We start from the raw sequence: 18,573 nt of genomic DNA, 5'->3' as shown, positions 1-18,573 counted from the left end.
GAGGCAGACACACAAACATTAAATTAAATATGGGATTATAAAATGTGATAAGGGCGGCCGGGCGCGGTGGCTCAAGCCTGTAATCCCAGCACTTTGGGAGGCCGAGGCGGGTGGATCACGAGGTCAAGAGATCGAGACCATCCTGGTCAACATGGTGAAACCCCGTTTCTACTAGAAATACAAAAAATTGGCTGGGCATGGTGGCACGTGCCTGTAATCCCAGCTACTTGGGAGGCTGAGGCAGGAGATTTGCCTGAACCCAGGAGGCGGAGGTTGCAGTGAGCCAAGATCGCGCCGTTGCACTCCAGCCTGGGTAACAAGAGCGAAACTCCGTCTCAAAAAAAAAAAAAAAAAAAAAAAAAAAAAATGTGATAAGGGCTATGAAGAAATCTTGGGGTCAGTGATATTTAACAGCAGGGTGGGGATACCAGAACTAATGAGACAGAATGGGGGCTGGGCGCGGTGGCTCGAGCCTGTAATCCTAGCACTTTGGGAGGCTGAGGTGGGTGGATCACCTGAGGTCAGGAGTTCAAGACCAGCCTGGCCATCATAGTGAAACCCCATCTTTGAAAAAAAAAATTAAAAAAGAAAAGAGACAGAATGGGAAGGAAAATCCCTTCTCTCTCTCTTTTTTTTTTTTTTTTTTTTTTTTTTCTGGAGGCAAAGACTCGTTTTGTTGCCCAGGCTGGAGTGGTTTTGTGATCTCAGCTTACTGCAACCTCCGACTCCCAGGTTCAAGCAATCCTCCTGCCTCAACCTCTCAAATAGCTGGGATTACAGGCACCAGCCACCACAACCAGCTGATTTTTGTACTTTTAGAGAGACAAGTTTCATCATGTTGGCCAGGCTGGTCTCAAAATCCTGACCTCAACTGACCCAGCCGCCTCGGCCTCTCATAGTGCTGAGATTACAGGCATGAGCCACTGTGCCTCGCTGGAAAATTCCCTTCATTTTGATGGGCCAGACACATGCTGGACCCTGGGGATACAGTGAGGAGAGACAGACATTGTTCCCACTCTTCAGTGCTCCCAGTGTGTGGGAGAAGACAGGTAACAGTGTAATGTGAGGTCACGTGACATCCTCCTTAATGCCGGGAGAATGATAAAACAGGCCAGATGCGGTGGCTTATGCCTGTAATCCCAGCACTTTGGGAGGCCAAGGCAGGTGGATCACCTTAGGTAAGGAGTTCAAGACCAGCCTGACTAACATGGCAAAAACCCATCTCTACTAAAAATACAAAAATTAGGCCAGGCATGGTGGCTCACACCTGTAATCCCAGCTCTTTGGGAGGCCAAGGCAGGCAGATCACCTGAGATTAGGAGTTCAAGACCAGCCTGACCAATGTGGTGAAACCACATCTCTACTAACAATACAAAATTAACAGGCTGGGTGCGGTGGCTCACACCTATAATCCCAGCACTTTGGGAGGCCAAGACGGGTGGATCACGAGGTCAAGAGATCGAGACCATCCTGGTCAACATGGTGAAACCCCGTCTCTACTAAAAATACAAAAATTAGCTGGGCACGTTGGCAGGTGCCTGTAATCCCAGCTACTTGGGAGGCTGAGGCAGGAGAATTGCCTGAACCCCAGGAGGCAGAGGTTGCAGTGAGCCGAGATCGCGCCATTGCACTCCAGCCTGGGTAACAAGAGCGAAACTCCATCTCAAAAAATAAAAATAAAATAAAAATTAAGAAAAAAAAAGTAAAAATACAAAATTAGCCAGGCATGGTGGGGTATGCCTGTAATCTCAGCTACTCAGGAGGTGAGGCAGGAGAATTGCTTGAGCCTGGGCCGTGGAGGTTGCGATGAGCTGAGATTGTGCCATTGCACTCCAGCCTGGGCAACAGAGCGAGACTCTGTCTCAAAAAAAAAAAATAAAAGTAAAATAAGATAAAACCATGCTAGCCAACTTCTCCATGTTACAGACAGACAAACTGGGTCCTGGAAAGGAGAAGGATTCTCTAGGACTGAAGTCCATACATAAAACAGTGTCTTCCATACCATCTCCACTAGCAGCCAGCATTTACATAGCGCTACTTTGTGGCAGTTTTTCTTTCATAAATTTTTTTTTTTTTTTTTTTGAGATGGAGTTTCACTCTTGTTGCCCAGGTTGGAGTGCAATGGCATGATCTCTTGGCTCACCACAACCTCCGCCAACTGGGTCCAAGAGATTGTCCTGCCTCAGCCTCCCAAGTAGCTGGGATTACAGGCGTGTACCACCACGCCGGCTAATTTTTGTTCTTTTAGTAGAGATGGGGTTTCACCATGTTGGTCAGGCTGGTCTTGAACTCCCGACCTCAGGTGATCCTCCCTCTTTGGCCTGCCAAAGTGCTGGGATTACAGGCATGAGCCACTGTGCCCAGCTATGTGGCAATTCTAAATGCTTCCTATGTGCTCTTTAATTTTTAAAGCACTTTGAGAGGTCAAGGCAGGTGAATCACTTGAGATCAGGAGTTCAAGACCAGCCTGGCCAACATGGTGAAACCCCATCTCTACTAAAGAAACAAAAAACAAGCCGGGCGCGGTGGCTCAAGCCTGTAATCCCAGCACTTTGGGAGGCCGAGGCGGGCGGATCACGAGGTTGAGAGATCGAGACCATCCTGGTCAACATGGTGAAACCCCGTCTCTACTAAACATACAAAAAACTAGCTGGGCATGGTGGCACATGCCTGTAATCCCAGCTACTCAGGAGGCTGAGGCAGGAGAATTGCCTGAGCCCAGAAGGCGGAGGTTGCGGTGAGCCGAGATGGCGCCATTGCACTCCAGCCTGGGTAAGAAGAGTGACACTCTGTCTCAAAAAAAAAAAAAAAAAGAAAAAAAGAAACAAAAAACAAAAAGAAATTAGCTGGGTATGGTGGCAGGCGCCTGTACTTCCTTTTACTCGGAGACCAAAGCACAAGAATTGCTTGACCTGGGAGGCAGAGGTTGCAGTGAGCCAGGATTGCACCACTGTACTCCAGCCCAGGCAACAGAGCAAGACTGTCTCAAAAAATAAAAAATAAGGCCGGGCGAGGTGGCTCACGCCTGTAATCCGAGCACTTTGGGAGGCCGAGGTGGGCAGATCACCTGAGGTCGGGAGTTTGAGACCAACCTGACTAACATGGCGAAAACCCCGTCTCTACTAAAAATACAAAATTAGCTGGGAGTGGTGGCGTGTGCCTGTAATCCCAGCTACTCAGGAGGCTGAGGCAGGAGAATCCCTTGAACACGGGAGGTGAAGGTTCTGGTGAGCCGAGATTGCACCATTGCACTCCAGCCTGGGCAACAAGAGCGAAACTCCATCTCAAAATAAAATATTAAATAAAATTACTTTAAGGCTGGGTGCAGTGGCTCAAGCCTGTAATCCCAGCACTTAGGGAGGTCAAGGTAGGTGGATCACGAAGTCAGGAGTTCAAGACCAGCCTGGCCAAGACGACGAAACCCATCTCTACCAAAAATTAAAAAATTAGCCAGGTGGGCGCCTGTAATCCCAGCTACTCGGGAGGCTGAGGCAGGAGAATTGCTTGAACCTGGGAGGCGAAGGTTGACGTGAGCTGAGATGCACTGCATGCCACTGCACTCCAACCTGGGCGACTGAGTGAGACTCTGACTCAAAAAAAAAAAAAAAAAAAAAGATTTTAGCCCAACAAGTTAGGCATGATTATTGTGCCCATTTGACAGATGAAGAAACCAAGGAGCAAACAGGTGAAGTAACAGGCTTAAGGTCACACAGCTAGCAAGTTGCAGAGCCAGGATTTGAACAGAGGTGGTGACTCCAGAGCTCTAGCCACATCTGACCAGGACTCAGTCTCCCCTACCGCCGGGAGCCTCTGGAGGGTCCAAGGCTAACTCTGTCTTTGGGTCCCCAGGTTCATCTAGCACAGATACCTGAGAAGGATTTTTCCAGTTGAAGTGACTTGAGGCTGGCCTGCCAATGACCCTTCCTCTCTGCCAGCCTCAGTGTCCCGATCTGCCAAGTAGGGAGACCTTGGCACCTTACCGGCTTCAGAGATCTCATGAGATAAGGAGTACAGGAGAACTGCCTTTCAAGGGGCAAAGGTCGGGCTGCCAGGAGCCACTCCCTGAGAGCAGAGGAGAAGGACAGATCTGGCAGTGGAGCAGGTCCGCGTCAATAAATCCCCAGCCCGAGCCCAGTGCACACAGCCCTGGGTGGGACCCCTGGCTGCAGCCGCCTTCCTTTGCTGTGTGATCCTAAGGCTCGCTGGTAGCCTCTGGGCTTCCCCTTGTCCTGTCTTTGGAGTGATGGGAGGTTGGTTTCTGTCAAGGGCTGAGCTTTCCTGGGGAGGTGAAAAGGGGCTTCCCTGAGGACCCGGCATCACTGTACCTCCTCCCTCAGGAAGCAGGGGTGAATCTGGGATTTCAGGTGGGCACTGTGGGAGGATAGGGCTGGGGTACAGGGCAAAAGGTTGCCGGGGTTCAGGTCGGCTTCTTTGCTTTTTTTGTTTTTGTTGTTGTTATGGCATGTTCAGAAGTTGTTTGTTTTTGAGACCGTCTTGCCCCGTCACCCAGGCTGCAGTGCAGTGGCGCGATCTCGGCTCACTGCAACCTCTGCCTCCCGAGTTCAAGAGATTCTCCTGCCTTAGACTCCGACGTAGCTGGGATTACAGGCACCCACCACCACGCCCATCTAATTTTTGTATTTTTAGTAGAGACAGAGTTTCACCATGTTGGCCAGGCTGGTCTTGAACTCCTGACCTCAAGTGATCTGCCCACCTCAGGCTCCCAAAGTGCTGGGTAATCCAAGGTGTGAGCCACGGGGCCCAGCCACCTTCTTTATCTTTAAACACCAGACAATGACCTCCAGGGGCCTGGGGTGGACTTCAGGGAGGGAAAACACCCAGAATTTGTTTAGAATCTTGGGGATCCACTTTTTCCTGGAGAAGAGACCCCTTTCTCATGGGTTCCCAAAAGGACTTCGTAATCCCTGGTCTAAATGTTGTTTGGGAGGCGTTTAGCTTAGTTCGAGGATACCCTGGTGCTGGGACCCCAGCATTAGAGGTTAAAGGGAGGGTAACCCAGACAGGGAAGACGAGGTTTCAGGTTTAGTGCCCCGGCAAGTGAGAGCCCAGGGTTTCCCAGGATGGAGGAAGACGGCAGGGTCACAGAAGGGACAGGGTTGGGGAATCTGTCTTAAAAGATGAAAAGTTGTGACCACTTTCTGGACCTCACCTTTCTCTTTCTCTTTCTCTTTCTTCCACAGATGAATTGGGTGAGTATCACAGGGCAGGTTGGCGGGAGGCTGAGGGACCCAAGTGCCTGCAGAAGGGGGTCTTGGCCTTCCTTGTTCAGTGGGGGTGGGGCAGAGGTGTCACTGTGTGACTTCCAGGTCTGTGGAGTGATTTGAATAAAGTCATGGTCCTAAGGTACTTAGCGGTGAGTGACACTTGGAAACACTCAGCAGGCCAGGGAGCTGTGGGGGCTCATGCTTATAATCCTGGCACTTTGGGAGGCAGAGGCAGGAGAGTTGCTTGAGCCCAGGAGTTCAGGACTAGCCCGGGTAACATAAGGAGACCCCCATCTCTACACAAATTCTTTTTTTGAGATGGAGTCTTGCTCTGTTGCCCAGGCTAGAGTGCAGTGGCTTGATCTCAGCTCACTACAACCTCCGTCTCCCGGGTTCAAGCAATTCTCCTGCCTCAGCCTCCCAAGTAGCTGGAATTAAGGACACCCGCCATCATGCCCAGCTAATTTTTGTGTTTTTGTAGAGATGGGGTTTCACCATGTTGGCCAGGCTGGTCTCGAACTCCTGACCTCAGGTGATCCCCCCCACCTCAGCCTCCTAAAGTGCTGGGGTTATGGGCATGAGCCACCACACCCACCTCTTTCTTTTCTTTTTTTTTTTTTTTGAGACGGACTTTTGCTCTTGTTACCCAGGCTGGCATGCAATGGCGCGATCTCAGCTCACCGCAACCTCCGCCTCTGGGGTTCAAGTGATTCTCCTACCTCAGCCTCCCAAGTAACTGGGATTACAGGCACGCGCCACCATGCCCAGCTAATTTTTGTATTTTTTTTTTGAAATGGAGTTTTGCTCTTGTTACCCAGGCTGGAGTGCAATGGTGCGATCTCTGCTCACCGCAACCTCCGCCTCCTGGGTTCAGGCAATTCTCCTGCCTCAGCCTCCTGAGTAGCTGGGATTACAGGCATGAGCCACCATGCCCAGCTAATTTTTTGTATTTTTAGTAGAACAGGGTTTCACCATGTTGACTAGGATGGTCTCGATCTCTCGACCTTGTGATCCACCCGCCTCGGCCTCCCAAAGTGCTGGGATTACAGGCTTGAGCCACCGCGCCCGGCCCCGGCCTAATTTTTGTATTTTTAGTAGAGACAGGGTTTCACCACGTTAGCCAGGATGGTGTCCATCTCCTGACCTCATGGTCTGCCTGCCTCGGCCTCCCAAAGTGCCGGGATTACAGGTGTGAGCCACCGCACCTGACCACACAAAATTTTTTATAATTAGCTGAGCATTGTGGTGTGCACCTGTAGTCCCAGCTGCTCAGGAGGCTGAAGTGGGAGGATCACCTGAGCCTGGAAGGTCGCCTGGGAGGTCGAGGCTGCAGTGAGCTATGACTGTAACACTGCACTGCAGCCTGGGTGGCAGAGCAAGACCTTGTCTCAAAAAGAAAACCAATTAAGCCAGGCGCAGTGGTTTGTGCCTGTAGTCCCAGCCACTTGGAAGGCTGAGGCTGGAGGATCGCTTGAACCGGGGAGTTCTGAGCTGTAGTGCGCTATGCTAATCAGGTGTCCGCACTAAGTTCAGCATCAATATAGTGACCTCGGGGGAGCGGGGACCACCAGGTTGCCTAAGGAGGGGTGAACCAGCCCAGGTCGGAAATGAAGCAGGTAAAAACTCCCTTGCTGATCAGTAGAGGGATCGTGCCTGTAAATAGCCTCTGCACTGCAGCCTGGGCAACATAGCGAGACCCAGTCTGTTAAATAAAAAAAAATAGAACTAGTCCTTTTTTTTTTTTTTTTTTTTTTTTTTTTGAGACGGAGTTTCGCTCTTGGTACCCAGGCTGGAGTGCAATGGCGCGATCTCGGCTCACCGCAACCTCTGCCTCCTGGGTTCAGGCAATTCTCCTGCCTCAACCTCCTGAGGAGCTGGGATTACAGGCACGCACCACCATGCCCAGCTAATTTTTTGTATTTTTAGTAGAGATGGGGTTTCACCATGTTGACCAGGATGGTCTCGATCTCTTGACCTTGTGATCCGCCCCCCTCGGCCTCCCAAAGTGCTGGGATTACAGGCGTGAGCCAGCGCGCCCGACCAGAACTAGTCCTTTTTTTAAAAAAAAAAGAAAGAAAGAAAAAGAAAACCAATTAAAATAAAAGAATGTTATTCGTCCCCTAGTGAGTACAGACAGACACTGTTCTAGGCCCTGGGGGTTCAGCCAGAAACAAAACTAAGACCCTGCCCTCACAGAGCTCATAGCCAGGTGGGGGAGACAGAGGAAAATGAATAGATGAGTAAGATCATGTTAGAGTAGGCTAAGAGCTGTGAAAGAAATAAACAGGACGAGGGAGAGACGGCCTGGAGAAGACACATTAGCTAAGACCTTTCTGAAGAGATAACATTTCAGCTTGGACCAGGAGGAGAAGGAGCCAGCCTGGGTTGAATAGGGGACCGTGTGAAGAGGCAGTTGGAGGAGCAATTTCTTTCTTATTTATTTATTTATTTATTTATTCATTTAAGTTACTTATTTTTTGAGACACAGTGTGGCTGGGTGTGGTGGCTCACACCTGTAATCCTAGCACTTTGGGAGGCCTAGGTGGGTGGATCACCTGAGGTCAGGAGTTCAAAACCAGCCTGGTCATCATGGTGAAACTCCATCTTAAAAAAGAAAAATAAAAAAAAAATAAAAAGAGACAGAGTCTCGCTCTGTCACCCAGGCTGGAGTGCAGTGGCGCTATCGCAGCTCACTGCAACCTCCACCTCCCTGGTTCAAGTGAGTCTCCTGCCTCAGCCTCCCAAGTAGCTGGAACTACAGGCATATGCGACCAAGCCTGGCTAATTTTTGTATTATTTGTATTTATTTATTTATTTTGAGATGGGGTTTTGCTCTTGTTGCCCAGGCTGGAGTGCAATGACACAATCTTGGCTCACTGCAACCTCCGCTTCCTGGGTTCAAGAGATTCTCCTGCCTCAGCCTCCCTAGTAGCTGGGACTACAGGCATTCGCCCCCACTCCTGGCTGTATTTTAGTAGAGAAGGCATTTCACCATGTTGGCTAGGCAGATCTCAAACTCCTGACCTCAGATGATCCGCCTGCCTCAGCCTTCCACAGTTCTGGGATTACAAGCATGAGCCACCACACCCCACCTATTTTTTAATGTAGGATCTTGCTTTGTTGCCCAGGCTGGAGTGCAGTGGTATGATCACGGCTCACTGCAGCCTTGAACTCCTGGGCTCAAGCAGTCCTCCTGCATCAGCTTTTCTAGTAGTTGGAACTACAGGCACTATGATGCCTAATTTTTTTTTCAATATTTTGTAGAGATGGTATCTCACCATGTTGCCCAGGCTGGTCTCGAACTCTTGGGCTCAAGTGATCCTCCTGCCTTGGCCTCCCAAAGTGTTGAAACTACAGGCATGAGCCACACTGCCCAGCCTGCAGCAAGTTCAAGACCCTGAAGAGGGCCAGATATGGTAGGAGCCAGAAACAGAAAAGAGGCCAGGCAAGGTAGCCTCCTAGCTACTCGAGAGACTGAGGTGGGAGGATCCCCTGAGCCTAGGGAGGTCCGGGCTGTGAGCTATGATCAAACCACTGCACTCAAGCCTGGGCAACGGAGCAAGATCCTGTCTCAATAATATTAATATTGCCCAAGGCAGGTGGATCATGAGGTCAGGAAATCGAGACCATCCTGACCAACATAGTGAAACTGCATCTCTACTAAAAATACAAAAATAAGCTGAGTGGTGGCCTGTGCCTGTAATCCCAGCTACTTGGGAGGCTGAGACAGGTGAATCACTTGAACCAGGGAATTGGAGGTTGTAGTGAGCTGAGATTGTGCCACTGCACTCCAGCCTGGTGACAGAGTGAGACTCCATCTCAAATAAAAATAAAAATAAAATAATATTTATTTCTTATTATTATTTTAAATGGAGCCTTGCTCTGTCATCTAGGCTGGAGTGCAGTGGTGCAATCTTGGCTCACTGCCACGTCCACTTCCCAGGTTCAAGCGGTTTTCCTGCCTCAGCCTCCTGAGTAGCTGGGACTACAGGCGTGTGGGACCGTGGAGGCTAATTTTTGTAGAGACGGGGTTTCACTGTGTTGGCCAGGCTGGTCTTGAACTCCTGACCTCAAGTGATTCACCCACCTTGGCCTCCCAAAGTGCTGGGATTACAGGCGAGATCCACTGCACCTGGTCTTCCTGACCTGTGTGTGTGTGTGTGTGTGTGTTTGAAATGAATGGGATGGAAAATGTCTTAGGGGTAATCAAGCCTTTTTAATTTATTTATTTTAAAGAATAGGCGTCACCACGTGTTTCTTCTTCTCCCGCAGAGATCATCGATGAGTACATCAAGGAGAACGGCTTTGGCCTGGACCGGGCGCAGCCGGGCCCGGGCGAGGGGCTGCCGCGCCTGGTGTCTCGTGGGGCGGCCTCGCTGAGCACGGTCACCCTGGGGCCTGTGGCGCCCCCAGCCACGCCGCCCCCCTGGGGCTGCCCCCTGGGCCGGCTGGTGCCCCCCGCGCCGGGCCCGGGCCCGCAGCCGCACCTGGTCATCACGGAGCAGCCCAAGCAGCGCGGCATGCGCTTCCGCTACGAGTGCGAGGGCCGCTCGGCCGGCAGCATCCTCGGGGAGAGCAGCACCGAGGCCAGCAAGACGCTGCCTGCCATCGAGGTGAGTCCGGCGCGCGGACCCGGCGGGAGGGGCTGGGGCTTCACCTGTACCCGGAAGCCGTCCGCATGCATCTATACGTTTATTTGATAGTGGCTATTGTTACTGTTGTTGCTATTGTTGAACCAGATATTAATAATTATGCTACTGGGCTTGACGCGGTGGCTCATGCCTGTAATCCCAGCACTTTGGGAGGCCAAGGCGGGTGGATCACTTGAGGTCAGGAGTTGGAGACCAGCCTGACCAACAAGGTGAAACCCTGACTATACTAAAAATACAAAATAGCCGGGAATGGTGGCACGTGCCTGTAATCCCAGATACTCAGGAGGCTGAGGCAGGAGAATTGCTTGAACCTGGGAGGTGGAGGTTGCAGTGAGCCGAGATGGCGCCATTGCACTTCACCTTGTGGGACAAGAGTGAAACTTGGTCTCAAAAAAAAAAAAAAAAAAAAAAGATAATAATTATACTATCACCTGGGCTGGAATCCAAATGGTTCAAAAAAGCTGGGGGCGGGGGTTTGGCATTTGGCTGGGCACAGTGACTCATGCCTGTAATCCCAGTTCTTTGGGAGGCTGAGGCAGGCATATCCCTTGAGATCAGCCTGGCCAACATGGTGCCAGGTGTGGTGGCACACATCTGTAACAATCCCAGCTACTTAGGAAGCCAAGGTGGGAGCCAGGAAGGTGCAGGCTGCAGTGGGCTGAGATTGCACCACTGCACTGCAGTCTGACAGAGTGAGACCTTGTCCCAAAAAGAAAATGAAGGTGGGGTGCAGCACTGTGGCTCAGGCTTGTAAGTCCAGCACTTTGGGAGGTTGAGGCAAGCGGATTACTTGAGCTCAGGAGTTCTAGAAAAGCCTGGGCAAGATAGCAAAACCTTGTCTCTACAAAAAAATACAAAAATTAGCTGGATGTGGTGGCACATGCCTGTAGTCCTAGCTACTTGGTAAGGCTGAGGTGGGAGGATCACTTGAGCCTAGGAGTTCAAGGCTACAGTGAGCCAAGATTGCACCACAGCACTCCAGCCTGGGCAACGAAGCAAGACCCTGCCTCAATTTAAAAGAAAAAAACAGGCCGGGCGCAGTGGCTCAAGCCTGTAATCCCAGCACTTTGGGAGGCCGAGGCAGGTGGATCACGAGGTCAAGAGATCGAGACCATCCTGGTCAACATGGTGAAACCCCGTCTCTACTAAAAATACAAAAAACCAGCTGGGCATGGTGGCACGTGCCTGTAATCCCAGCTACTCAGGAGGCTGAGGCGGGAGAATTGCCTGAGCCCAGGAGGCGGAGGTTGCGGTGAGCCGAGATCGCGCCATTGCACTCCAGCCTGGGTAACGAGTGAAAACTCCATCTCAAAAAAAAAAAAAAAAGAAAAGAAAAAGAAAAAAAAATGCAAACATATATATATATATATCACTAGAAGTAAAAAAACAAGGAAAAGCAAAGGTGACTTTTGACAGGGTATTAATGTACTAATAAGGTACAGGTACAATTTTTTTTTTTTTTTGAGACAGAGTTTCACTCTTGTTGCCCAGGCTGGAGTGCAATGGCGCAGTCTCAGCCAGGTCTGACTTATTCTAAACCCTAATGGACCAGGCACGGTGGCTTATGCCGGTAATCTCAGCACCTTGGGAGGCTAAGGCAGGAGGATCACTTGAGGCTAGGAGTTCAAGACCAGCCCAGGTGACATGGCCAGATGCCCATCTCTACAAAAATAAAAAAAATTAGCCAGATGTGGTGGCATGCACCTGTGGTCTCAGCTATTTGGGAGGCTGAGCGGGGAGGATTGCTTGAGCCAGGGAAGTGGAGGCTGCAGTGAGTCATGATCACACCACTGTACTCCAGCCTGGGTGACACAGCAAGATGTTGTCTCAAAAAAAAGAAATCTGCAATCTAATGTCTTTTCCACAGTCCCAACTGACATCTCAGGGATGAAAAGCTTTCAGCCCTGGAGCCTGTGTGAGTCCTGAGACTGTTGACTTTAAGCTTTTCAGAATCTCCTAAGATTACAGTGGGGAGCTGGTTAAATAAATGGTTTTAACCCTATCTGGCCCAGTGAGATTTGTAGACAATATTACCTACCTCTACTCACGGTCACACCCAAACTTCATATTTTATTTATTATTATTATTTTTTGAGACAGAGTCTCACCCTGTCACCCAGGCTGGAGTGCAGTGGCATAATTTCAGCTCACTACAACCTCTGCCTCCTGAGTTCAAGCGATTCTCCTGCATCAGCCTCTCGAATAGCTGAGATTACAGGTGTCTGCCACCAGACTTGGCTAATTTTTGTATTTTTAGTAGAGATGGGGTTTCATCATGTTGGCCAGGTTGTCTTGAACTCCTGACCTCATGTGATCTGCCTGCCTTGGCCTCCCACAGTGTTGGGATTACAGGCATGAGTCACTGTGCCCAGCCAGAACTCCATATTTTATGCCAAACTGTAGTATAAAAGAGAAATAAAAGGAAATTAATACAACGTATAAAATCACTTTTATTTCAATATATAAATGCCCCACAGGCTATGTGAGGAAGGTGGCAGTTGTCTGTGACTATATATAGGCTTCTTGTTCATGCAGTGGCCACAAATGCAGCCTGACCCAGCTGCGCAGACTTGGTGACTTAAATGTCACACGTGCAGGGTTGCGGTTAGTGAGGGGATTTTCCCAAGTGACGAACAACTCTTGGTCTAAACAATTAATGTGCTGGCTGCAGTCCTTGAAAATTCAGTGGATATTACAGTTATGGGAAACTCCAGCCTGGGTGACAGAGTTAGACCTCATCTCGGAAAAAAAAAAATAAAAACAATTATGGGAAAGAATATTATTGGTGTCAAACAGGGCAAGGGGCCAGGTGTGGTGATGGATGCCTGTAAGCCCAGCAATCTGGGAGACAGAGGTGGCAGGATCGCTCGAGCCTGGGAGGCGGAGGTTGCAGTGAGCAGAGATCGTGACCCTGCACTCCAGCCTGGACGAGATCCTGTCCCCCCCACCAAAAAAAAACCACAAAACACACCACAGTCAACAACAACAGAGCAAGTTTCTGGGCTCTGATCATTTTAAACAAGTTTACTATTGACTCGAATGATTGGCGGGATGTTCAGAAGGCTTGCCGGATGTGTATGCGTGTGTGGGACTGTCCCTGGTATTATAAACTGCTCTCTGGTCCTGTCTACCTGTGGTGGGTCTGTATCACAGTGTCAACCAACCACCCCCAATATCCCATTTTTCCCCTAGGGGGCAGCACTCCCCCACTGAGATTGAGACCAGTGGTTAATGATTTTTTTTTTTTTTTTTTTTTTTTGAGACAGAGTGTCTCTCTTGTTACCCAGGCTGGAGTGCAATGGCACGATCTCGGCTCACCGCAACCTCCGCCTCCTGGGTTCAGGCAATTCTCCTGCCTCAGCCTCCCGAGTAGCTGGGAACTACAGGCACGCGCCACCATGCCCAGCTAATTTTTTGTATTTTTAGTAGAGATGGGGTTTCACCACGTTGACCAGGATGGTCTCGATCTCTTGACCTCGTGATCCACCTGCCTCGGCCTCCCAAAGTGCTGGGATTACAGGCTTGAGCCACCATGCCCGGCCAATTTTTTGTTTTTAAGACCCTCGGCCAGGCGCAGTGGCTCACACCTGTGATCCCAGCACTTTGGGAGGCCGAGGCGGGTGGATCACAAGGTCAAGAGATCGAGACCATCCTGGTCAACGTGGTGAAACCCCGTCTCTACTAAAAATACAAAAATTAGCTGGGCATGGTGGTGCGTGCCTGTAGTCCCAGCTACTCGGGAGGCTGAGGCAGGAGAATTGCCTGAACCCAGGAGGTTGCGGTTGCGGTGAGCCGAGATTGTGTCATTGCACTCCAGTCTGGGTAACAACAGCGGAACTCCGTCTCAAAAAAAAAAAAAAAAAAAAAAAAAAAAAGACCCTCTTAGCTAGGCGTGGTGGCTCATGCCTGTAATCCAAGCACTTTGGAGGCCAAGGCGGGCAGATCACCTGAGGTCGGGAGTTCAAGACCAGCCTGACCAACATGGTGAAACCCCATCTTCATTAAAAAAAAAAAAAAAAAAAAAAGGCCGGGCGCGGTGGCTCAAGCTTGTAATCCCAGCACTTTGGGAGGCCGAGGCGGGTGGATCACGAGGTCGAGAGATCGAGACCATCCTGGTCAACATGGTGAAACCCCGTCTCTACTAAAAATACAAAAAATTAGCTGGGCATGGTGGCACGTGCCTGTAATCCCAGCTACTCAGGAGGCTGAGGCAGGAGAATTGCCTGAACCCAGGACGCGGAGGTTGCGGTGAGCCGAGATCACGCCATTGCACTCCAGCCTGGGTAACAAGAGCGAAAACTCCGTCTCAAAAAAAAAAAAAAAAAAAAAAAAAGACCCTGGCCGGGCGCGGTGACTCAAGCCTGTAATCCCAGCACTTTGGGAGGCCGAGGCGGGTGGATCACGAGGTCGAGAGATCGAGACCATCCTGGTCAACGTGGTGAAACCCCGTCTCTACTAAAAATACAAAAAACTAGCTGGGCGTGGTGGCGCGTGCCTGTAATCCCAGCTACTTAGGAAGCTGAGGCAGGAGAATTGCCTGAGCCCAGGAGGCGGAGGTTGCGGTGAGCCGAGATCGCGCCATTGCACTCCAGCCTGGGTAACAAGAGCGAAACTCTGTCTCAAAAAAAAAAAAAAAAAAAAAAAAAAAAAAAAAAAGACCCTCTTGCTCTGTGGCCAGGCTGGAGTGCAGTGTTGCAATCTTGGCTCACTGCAACCTCCACCTCCTGAGTTCAAGCGATTCTCCTGCCTCAGCCAACCGAATAGCTGGGACTACAGGTGCGCGCCACCATGCACAGCTAATTTTTGTATTTTTAGTAGAGACGGGGTTTCACCATGTTGACCAGGATGGTCTCAATCTCTTATCCTCGTGATCCACCCACCTTGGCCTCCCAAAATCCTGGGATTACAGGCATGAGCCACCATGCCCGGCCCGGTTAGTGATTTTTGGGTTTTGTTTTGTTTTGTTTTGTTTTTGAGACGGAGTTTCACTCTCGCCCAGGCTGGAGTACAGTGGCATGATCTTGGCTCACTGCAACCTCTGCCTCCCAGGTTCAAGAGATTCTCCTGCCACAGCCTCCCAAGTAGCTGGGATTATAGGTGCCTGCCACCCCACCCAGCTAATTTTTTGTGTGTATTTTTAGTAGAGATGGGGTTTCACTGTGTTGGCCAGGTTGGTCTTGAACTCCTGACCTTGTGATCCACCTGCCTTGGCCTCCCAAAGTGCTGGGATTACAGGTGTGAGCCACACCGCCCAGCCTGGTTAATGGTATTTTATAGGCTTGGGCTTTATGGAAGTTTAGAGCAGGCTTCAGAGGGCCTTTGATACCAGCAGGGCCGAGCCGGTGACCCAGAGATGCCAGGTGGGTCTGGGCCTGTCTAAAGGGGCTGGCTTTTATTTGCCGCTGCCTGGAGCTGCTGAGCAAAAATTCTCGCTTCAGTTGCTATAACTTCCTTTTTTAAAAAAGAGAAATCTAGGGAGGCCAAGGTGGGCGGATCACCTGAGTCAGGGGTTCGAGGCCTGGGAGGCCCATATCACACCATTGCACTCCAGCCTGGGCCACAGAGTGAGAATCTGTCTCAAAAAGAGAAAAAGAGAAATCTGGAAATCTGAAATAATGTGATGTCTTACAATTTTAATTGTGTGCTCCAAGTTTTTCCTAATCTTTTAGTTGGAAAAAATTTTTAGTTTTTATTCTGTCTAGTTTTTTAAAAAATATATGCCATATTTATTCAGAATATCATAATCAATACAAACACAGAACTCTCTTCTCATCTGTAAAAGTTAAGCACAAGGCCGGGCGCGGTGGCTCAAGCCTGTAATCCCAGCACTTCGGGAGGCCGAGGCGGGTGGATCACGAGGTCGAGAGATCGAGACCATCCTGGTCAACATGGTGAAACCCCGTCTCTACTAAAAATACAAAAATTAGCTGGGCATGGTGGCGCACGCCTGTAGTCCCAGCTTCTCGGGAGGCGGAGGCAGGAGAATTGCCTGAACCCAGGAGGCGGAGGTTGCGGTGAGCCGAGATCGCGCCATTGCACTCCAGCCTGGGTAACAAGAGCGAAACTCTGTCTCAAAAAAAAAAAAAAAAAAAAAGTTAAGCACAATACTGTAGGCTAGATACATGATATTTCAGTCAAGTCTTCAGTATTAGCTTGTAAAAACAAAAAAATTTACAATTATAGACATCCAATTTATCATACAAAATATATATACAAAAGCATAATTGTAGTGTAGAAAGATAAAGTTACCAAATTACAACTTACGTAATTTACTTTACACAAAAATGTATTCCAGTTAGTTTTTTCCAAGAGCTTCACCAATTAGTCAAATAGCAATACTCTTGCCTCCATCTGTTTGAATGACAAGCAAAGCTTCAAATCTGCCCGTGGACTTTGGGTTGAACTGCACCGGCATGTCTAGTTTTGTTTTTTTTTTTTTTTTAAATACGGGGTTTCACCATGTTGGTCAGGCTGGTCTTGAACTCCCGACCTCGGGTGATCTACCCGCCTCGGCCTCCCAAAGTGCTGAGATTACAGGCGTGAGCCACCACGCCCAGCCCACACTTTTTTTTGATGAATCATTTACAAATGAATTGTAGCCATCCTGCTACTTCACCCCTAAATACTTCAGTATGCACCTCCTACTAATAAACTCCCCTGTAGCTACAATCTCATTCGTCACCCCTAGGAAAATTAGTAATTCCGTAAAGTCATGTAATATACAGTCTATATTTCAGTTTCCCAATTGTCCCTAAAATGTGTTTGTAATCGTTTCTTCCTCCTCAGTCCAGGACGTTACCAAGGATCATGTTGCATTCGGTTGTCATGGCTCACTAGTCTCTCTCCTTCTCTCTTTATATTTTATTTGTTTTTTGAGATGGAGTTTTGCTTTGTCACCCAGGCTGGAGTACAGTGGCATGATCTCCACTCACTGCAACCTCTGCCATCCAGTTCAATCGATCCTCCTGCCTCAGCTTCTTGAGTAGCTTGGGATGATAGGCGTGCACCACCACACCCAGCTATTTTTTTGTGTTTTTGTAGAAATAGGGTTTCACCATTTTGGCCAGCCTGGTCTTGAACTCTTTTTTTTTTTGAGACGGAGTTTCGCTCTTGTTACCCAGGCTGGAGTGCAATGGTGTGATCTCGGCTCACCACAACCTCCGCCTCCTGGGTTCAGGCAATTCTCCTGCCTCAGCCTCCTGAGTAGCTCGGATTACAGGCACGTGCCACCATGCCCAGCTACTTTTTTGTATTTTTAGTAGAGACGGGGTTTCACCATATTGACCAGGATGGTCTCGATCTCTTGACCTCGTGATCCACCCGCCTCGGCCTCCCAAAGTGCTGGGATTACAGGCTTGAGCCACCGCGCCCGGCCTATTTATTTATTTTTTGAGACAGAGTCACCCTGTCGCCCAAGTTGGAGTGCAGTGGCATGATCTCAGCTTACTGCAACCTTCGCCTCTCAGGTTCAGGCAATTCTCCTGCCTCAGCTTCCCTAGTAGCTGGGATTACAGGTGCATGTCACCACGCCCAGCTAATTTTTGTACTTTTAGTAGAGACAGGGTTTCACCATGTTGGCCAGGCTGGTCTGGCACTCCCGACCTCAGGTGATCTGCCTGCCTCAACCTTCCAACATGCTGGGATTACAGGTGTGAACCACTGCACCCGGCCCAAAGTGGTCTTAAGCTGACACATTTCATCATCCTGGTTAGGGGAGAAGGTTGGGAGCTCCCAACAGAGGCCTCCGTGGAGAGAGGGTTGGGGAGCTGCCAAGTGAGGCCTCGAGGAGTTCAGATGGGCGCAGCCGTCTGCGATGGGACCCTCAAAGAGCACCTCTCTTCCTGCAGCTCCGGGATTGCGGAGGGCTGCGGGAGGTGGAGGTGACTGCCTGCCTGGTGTGGAAGGACTGGCCACACCGAGTCCACCCCCACAGCCTCGTGGGGAAAGACTGCACTGATGGCGTCTGCAGGGTGCGGCTCCGGCCCCACGTCAGCCCCCGGCACAGGTACCCACCCCCGACCCCCCACCTCTCATCCTTGATCACAGAGATTCTGACCCCCGACCTCTCATCCTTGATCACGGAGATTCTGACCCCCGACCTCTCATCCTTGATCACGGAGATTCTGACCCCCGACCTCTCATCTTTGATCATGGAGATTCTGACCCCTGACCTCTCATCCTTGATCATGGAAAGTGACCTCTCATCCTTGATTGTGGAGATTCTGAGCAGCTGGAGATCACCCAGGGAAACCTTAGCTGCAGAGGGCAGCTTAGGTAAACCCTCCCCACTGCCTCTCCTAGGTGGGGAAACTCAGGCCTGGGGACAATGGACGGCCTCACCTGGGCCTGGAGCCCTGACACACACATGTTCACGTACATTCTGCTTATCTCAATTTCGTAGAGGAAGAAACTGAGGCACAGAGAGGCTAAGGAGCACAGATAATTGATGGGATCTGGGGTTTAAACCTCTCAGCAGAGCTGGGACGTGACCCCGGACCTGACTTAGCTGCAAGGCTGGCCCTTTCTCTTACTTTACAATTTTTTTTTTTTTTTTTTTTTGAGATGGAGTTCCGCTCTTGTTACCCAGGCTGGAGTGCAATGGCACGATCTTGGCTCAGCGCAACCTCCGTCTCTTGGGTTCAAGCAATTCTCCTGCCTCAGCCTCCTGAGTAGCTGGGACTACAGGCGTGCGCCACC

The 18,573-nt window shown here is 50.0% G+C and overlaps 1 protein-coding gene across 1 annotated transcript in view; it reads left to right on the top strand.

The window, feature by feature from the left end:
• The window catches only part of RELB (RELB proto-oncogene, NF-kB subunit), a 41,808-nt gene that overhangs the window by 3,686 nt on the left and 19,549 nt on the right, over positions 1-18,573 (top strand). Inside the window, exons 3-4 of the mRNA XM_039467046.2 lie at positions 9,498-9,838; positions 17,724-17,881. Of these exons, the coding sequence (XP_039322980.1) occupies positions 9,498-9,838; positions 17,724-17,881 (499 nt within the window). The remainder of the gene's footprint in view (positions 1-9,497; positions 9,839-17,723; positions 17,882-18,573) is intronic.

Source organism: Saimiri boliviensis, chromosome 14 (assembly GCF_048565385.1).
Source record: "Saimiri boliviensis isolate mSaiBol1 chromosome 14, mSaiBol1.pri, whole genome shotgun sequence".
Lineage (NCBI taxonomy): Eukaryota > Metazoa > Chordata > Mammalia > Primates > Cebidae > Saimiri > Saimiri boliviensis.
Note: the sequence above shows the minus strand (reverse complement) of the source record. Positions and strands in the feature narration are given on the sequence as shown.